Source organism: Mustela lutreola, chromosome 2 (genome assembly GCF_030435805.1).
Source record: "Mustela lutreola isolate mMusLut2 chromosome 2, mMusLut2.pri, whole genome shotgun sequence".
Classification (NCBI taxonomy): Eukaryota; Metazoa; Chordata; class Mammalia; order Carnivora; family Mustelidae; genus Mustela; species Mustela lutreola.
The window spans coordinates 117,579,592-117,585,235 of NC_081291.1; the positions used below are offsets into that span (position 1 = coordinate 117,579,592).

General features: G+C 51.7%; 1 protein-coding gene across 1 annotated transcript; it reads right to left on the bottom strand.

The window, feature by feature from the left end:
• Positions 1-273: 273 nt before the first annotated feature.
• On the bottom strand, positions 274-3,867 carry POLR2H (RNA polymerase II, I and III subunit H). The gene is made up of 5 exons (XM_059163264.1): positions 3,624-3,867; positions 2,394-2,477; positions 2,217-2,310; positions 1,597-1,680; positions 274-657 (listed from the first exon to the last, which is right to left on the bottom strand). Exons 1-5 carry the CDS (start codon positions 3,694-3,696, stop codon positions 540-542), a joined length of 453 nt encoding a protein of 150 aa, XP_059019247.1. The 5' UTR covers positions 3,697-3,867; the 3' UTR covers positions 274-539.
• Between the last annotated feature and the right edge of the window lie 1,777 nt (positions 3,868-5,644).

Sequence of the window (5,644 nt, forward strand, 5' to 3'; positions counted from 1 at the left end):
TTGCCAATTCAAAATTCTATGCCAAATGGGTGGTATCTTCCGGGCCTGGGGTGCCCTCAAGAGCCAAAAGCACAATACTCTCTCTCCCAGATAGAAAATCACATTAGAGAATAAATGAGGATAGGCAACCAGGAGGCTGAGATAACCCTAAACCCAGATACCAAAAGGCCAGAATAGATCCTACATTGACATGTGATCATCTGGCTGTGGGCCAGAAATATACCACAGACAAATTGGAAAAAAAAAAAAAAGATTTTAGGGTAATAGAAAAGATTTTTTTTTAAAGAGTCTGAAAAAGTAAAGTTTAATTAAAAAATCATATACACAAAACAACTTCTGATTTGTTTTAAGCTCTCCCATTGGGTCTTTCACAGGCAAGTTGAGTCCACTGAGTCCAGACCACCTAAAGATGCACCCCCAGTGGCCATCCACTCAGCCAGCCCTTTCCTGAACAGGTGGTCAGTAGTAACTGCTCCTCAGGCTTGAATGGATGTCCAACTCCTGAGTGACTAAGCAGCAAGGTTGGCTTCCTGTGTGCTTCAGAAGGCCAGTTTCTTCATCAGCAGATAAACTCTGGAATCCACTTCAAATCCATGCAGGTTGTTGGCATCACCCTGCAGCCTCATGAGCAGGCCGCCATAGGACACATAGGCAGAGCTGAAATGGAAGGCCCCAGTCTCATGAGTTTAAGCTCTGGAGCGGCAGTGACCCAGTGGCTCTCCATCCCTTTTTTAAGAAAAGGAGGCACTCTTCTAGTGTTTGTCATTAGGAACCAAAATTCAGAGAAGGATGAAGGCAAAGATTTGTGCAAAGAGGTGTTCTTTTCTATCAACAAAAAGTGGAAATTGCTACACACCCAGGATGACAGAAATGGTTAAATGAATTAAGATATATCCATTTACTGGAATGTTATGCAGCTATTAAAATGTTTAGGAAAAGCTTTAAACAGACAAGGGGAAATGTTTTACATAACTTAAAGCTAAAAGAGCAGAATAAAACATTGTAATAAGGTAATCTTAAAGAAAAAAGTACACAGGAAAAAACTAGAATATTCAAAAATGTTTATGTAAAAGATTCCCTCTGGGTATGGAATTATAGATGACTTTTTTTGCTTCTTCACATTACTTCTCTGCTTTTCAAATTTCTTACAAAGGGTACATATTGTTTTAATAAGATTTTACAGAAAAGGAAAAACAGTTGGGCAGGGAAACCAAAGAAGTAGGGACTGGATTGTAGAATAGCAAAACACACACAAATAAACAAAAACAAGAAAGCCTAGCAGTTTAATCCCTTACTGCTGCATCTAGTTCTTAGGGAAGCAACCTTCCTTTGCCCTTCACATAGCAAGATCACCAGTTTCTCATTTGGACCCTTGGGCCCTGAGGTCCTGACAAAGGGTCAAGTGAGCAGCCTACATTTCTGACTGGAAACTATTCCCACAACAGTTTCTTTCTGGGTCCCACCTAGATCTGAGGTGCCTTGGGGACAGAGATCAAACCCAGGAAACATGAAGCGTGGTACAAATTTCCATAGCAGAGCTCAGATTATCAGAAGAGGGCTGGGGTACAAGGGTTCTCACAAGACCATGGCACTTACAGACGAGTTGCTGCTTCAGTAGAAGTTTCGTCGCCCTCAATTCTGTATACTTTCCCATACATTACATACTCAAACTGGTCAGCCCTGTGGAACAGCAGTGGCAAGGTTATTCTTCAAAGTAGTTAACAATAATAAGAAGCCCTTTAAAAACGGTAACTAAGTGTCAACATTCTAACAGATGTATTCCAAACACAATGCCATTTAGTCCTCCCAGCCACCCTATGAGCAAGGTGTGACCATCTGTACTTTACTGACAGGGAAACTGAGGCTACAAGAGGTTAAGGCTATTCAACAAGTAAGTGGTAAGCCTGAGATGTGAACTCAGTGGAACTCCAAAGCCTTTCCATTACACCAAACTCTCTCCCAAGATGCAAGGTTCACACAGCCTGGATCACTGAGTGGTCATCTCTTCAGCCATCAGTAAGTTACAACCTACAGCATGTAATCACTGCCCTGGATAAACACCTGGCTGTCTGAAATCTTGAGTGCTGCAATTTCCTATGGTTGCTCAGATTCTACTGATAATCACTTATTCCACAAATTAAATAAGGGTCCTTCTATACCACTCATCTACTTAGTCCTCAGGCATATTTCAAGTACTCCCTTCTTCATTTCCTCACCTGGAAGGTCTATCATCTGTGGGGTTGTATTCACCGTCATCCAGGGTACCATCTTCATATAAGGTACTGGCTATGACCAACCGGAACTTATCACCTGAAAATCATGGCACTTTCTGAGGGTGAAGAACAGCTGAAATGAAAAAAAGCTTCCTGCTATTGTCTGTGTTCAATACTTACCCAAGTCTACAGGATAAATCTGAATGTTTACATCTAAGATCAGGTCCATCTTGAAAGATTCACTCTCACAATGTAGTCGAGACACTGGAGGGAAGCAGAGAAAGAGCCACATAGGTAATTGCCAAGCCCAGGGCAGACCTGGCAGACCCCACTTTGAAGGATTATATGTAACTGAACACTCATTCTAACCCAGTCTGCATCCACTAGCCTCTCATCTGCTCCCAAAGAATTGCAGACATATGCCAGGAGGACAGGGGAGAAAAGTATGGCAAGTGGACAGAATCCCAGAAAAGAATCAAAGGTCCTCTAGCAATCAATAATATCCTGGTTCTGGGCCTGCCTAGATGATTAAGAAATAAACTGACTTTGGGCAAGTTATTCATTCATCCAAAGGTTTTGTCTTTCTGTGCCAGATGCTGTGCTGAGTGGATTACCAGGACTCTAAGAACTGGTGTTTGTGTCGAAGAACATCTCAGTCTCCAGGCAAAGGAAGAGACACCAAAGAGGAATGATTAGTGATCGAGGACAGAATAGAAAGCTGTATAGCAAGCAGTCAATTCTAAGCTAAGGTTCTTAGGACAGGGGCGCCTGGGTGGCTCAGTGGGTTAAAGCCTCTGCCTTCAGCTCGGGTCATGGTCCCAGGGTCTTGGGATCGAGCCCCACATCGGGCTCTCTGCTCCGCAGGGAGCGTGCTTCCTCCTCTCTCTCTGCCTCCCTCTCTGCCTACTGGTGATCTTAGTCTGTCAAATAAATAAATAAAATCTTTAAAAAAAAAAAAAAAGGTTCTTAGGACAATACAAGAATATAGCCTCTGAAGTCGGACTATTTCACTGTGCAGCCTTGGGTAGGTTACTTAACTTCTCGGAACAAAATGGGTAAGACACCAACTACCTCATGTTGCCTCCTGAAAGAAATAGTTAGGACAAAGTGTGTGTAAGGTGCACGGTACAGCGACTACCACAGAGTGGGAAGCGATTAGAAAGATGCACGGTCTACCAGCACCCGAGAAAAGGCCATCCAGGCACACGGCACAGCCTGTGTGAAGCCAGGCCGCGTTCGGGGTCTCCGTGTTCTCATCTATACATGGTCTCCTAAGGGAGATTCCTGTATCAGGAACTGCCGGTAGGGGGAGGCCACGTGGGTGGGTGGGTGGACAAGGGGCCCAGGGGCGTGTCCCCGAGGAGGTTACCCCCTTCCTCTAAACCGCCCCTATGTCTCCGTACACCTTACCTCGGTCAAACTTCTTGCCCTCCGGGTCAATGTCTTTCACATCAAAAATATCCTCAAACAGGATGCCCGCCATGCTAGGGTGACCACGAGAGCAGCAGAGGGATTGGGAGCGCAACCACGCCTAGGGGTACACCCTCCCCCTCACTCGCAGTAAAGGACTGGAGACGCGAAAGATAGCACCTAAAGAGCGGCAGCGAGGGACTAGGTCAACGCATGCGCACGGAAATTCAGCAACGCCACTACTTCCGCCGCCTGCCTTTCGGGGCTTCCTAACTTCCGCCCCGAATGAGTCCTTCCTAGAGATCTCAGGGTTTAGGGCGGGTCTCAGGGCCGGATAACTCCGCCCCTGGGGCGGGGACACGATTAGTTCCACCTCCGGCCGAGGTGGCGCCGTTTCTAGCTGTACGCCGAAGCTCTACTGCGCCCTCTTGAGAGTCCGGGTCGGGAAGACTGGAATGCACGGGGGCCTTGATCCTTGGCCCAGAGAAGCCCGGCCCAAGCCTTAACCTGCTGGTCTGCGTGCCCGGCGAGGGCACAGTCCGCGCCGGGGGCGGGCAGAAGAGAACTCCGCCCCCAGCGCGCTGACCCTGCAGGGCGCAGAGCCCAGTACCCCCCAGCTGGCACTGAGGCCTCGCCCGGCCAGGACCTGACCGGCTTGGCCCTGCTGGATGTCACCCGAGCCGGGTCCGTCCAGTTTGGGAATTTGCCATGATGTCACTATGGGGAAGAGGAAAGCCTACACTTGTCCCCTCCCCTGGTACTCTACCCTCCCTACCTGCCCTCTTCCCCTGGGCCCTACTGTCTTCCACTCCGCCCCTTCAGCCCGGCATTAACCCCATCGCACTGCTCTCCTCCTGAGCACTGCCCCTTCAGCTTGGTACTACCTGTTCCCGCACCACTGCCTTCTCCCTCTGGACGCTGGTCAATGGGCTCCTTCATGCAGGCACTGTCCTCTCCCACAGACACTGGCTCTTCCTTTCTACTGCCCCTTCCTCTTGGGTGCTGGCTCCTCTCACACTGTCCCCTTTCTGGCACTGCCTCTGCCTCCCACATGCCCCTTCATGCTGGTCCTGCGTCGTCCAGCACACTCCCTGTTTCCTGTGCACTGACCTCTCCCCCAGCACTAGCTCCTACATTGCCCATCCACCCTGTGCTCACCCCACCCTCTGCTCTATCCTCCTCCGGACCCTGAGAGAGAACGCAGAGCCCCAGCAGGCTGTTCGCCTCTGTTCCCCCACGGTGGCGAGACGTCAGGAGCTACTCGAGATTCTCCTTGGGCCCTGCCAGGAAAAAGCGACCTCTGTACCCCCACGCCCGCCTTCCAGGAGGCCTCGCCAGCACCTAGACATCTCTTCCCTCGAGCCTCACCCCTTCACTTTCCCTCCCCACCTCCACCCGGGTACACCCCGCGGGCCGGGCTGTTCCAGGTGCGACTTCCTAGGGAGCCGCGGAAAAGAGGAGGAGGAGGGAGGAGAATGAGAGAGACCGAGCGTCTCCGTTCCGAGCATCACCTCCTTGGCCCCGGCTTCTAGGCCTAGCGAACCCCCCTTGGGTCCCCCCCCCCCACCTTTGCTTCTCACCCTCGACAGAGCAGAGGGGCCTTGCCAGGCCCGTCTGAGCCGCTGGCCCCTCCGGAGAAGCCAGAGTGGGCTCCAGTCTGAGAGACAGAGCCCAGAGCCTGATTTAGACTGCAGCACCGGCCCCAGGCCCTACCGCCCCGGCGTCTCCAGCCCCATCAGCCCCTCCAGCCGGGACTCCCGGCACCGCGGGCCGGGCTCGGCCCCTCCACGTGCCAGCGGCCCCGCCCCCACTCTAGCCCCCCGCGCCCCTCTCAGTCCCAGGCCTCGGCGCAGAGGGGGAACCAGGTAGAACGTTCCAAGCTCCCCCTTCCGCCTCCCGGCAGTTCGGGAGGCGGCCCCAACGCAGACCCCCGCCCGGCTGGGCCAGCCCCCGTGGATGGGCGGGCGGGCGGAGTGGCGCGGAGGGCACCGCCCTCGGCCCGCCCGCCGAGGAGGGGACGC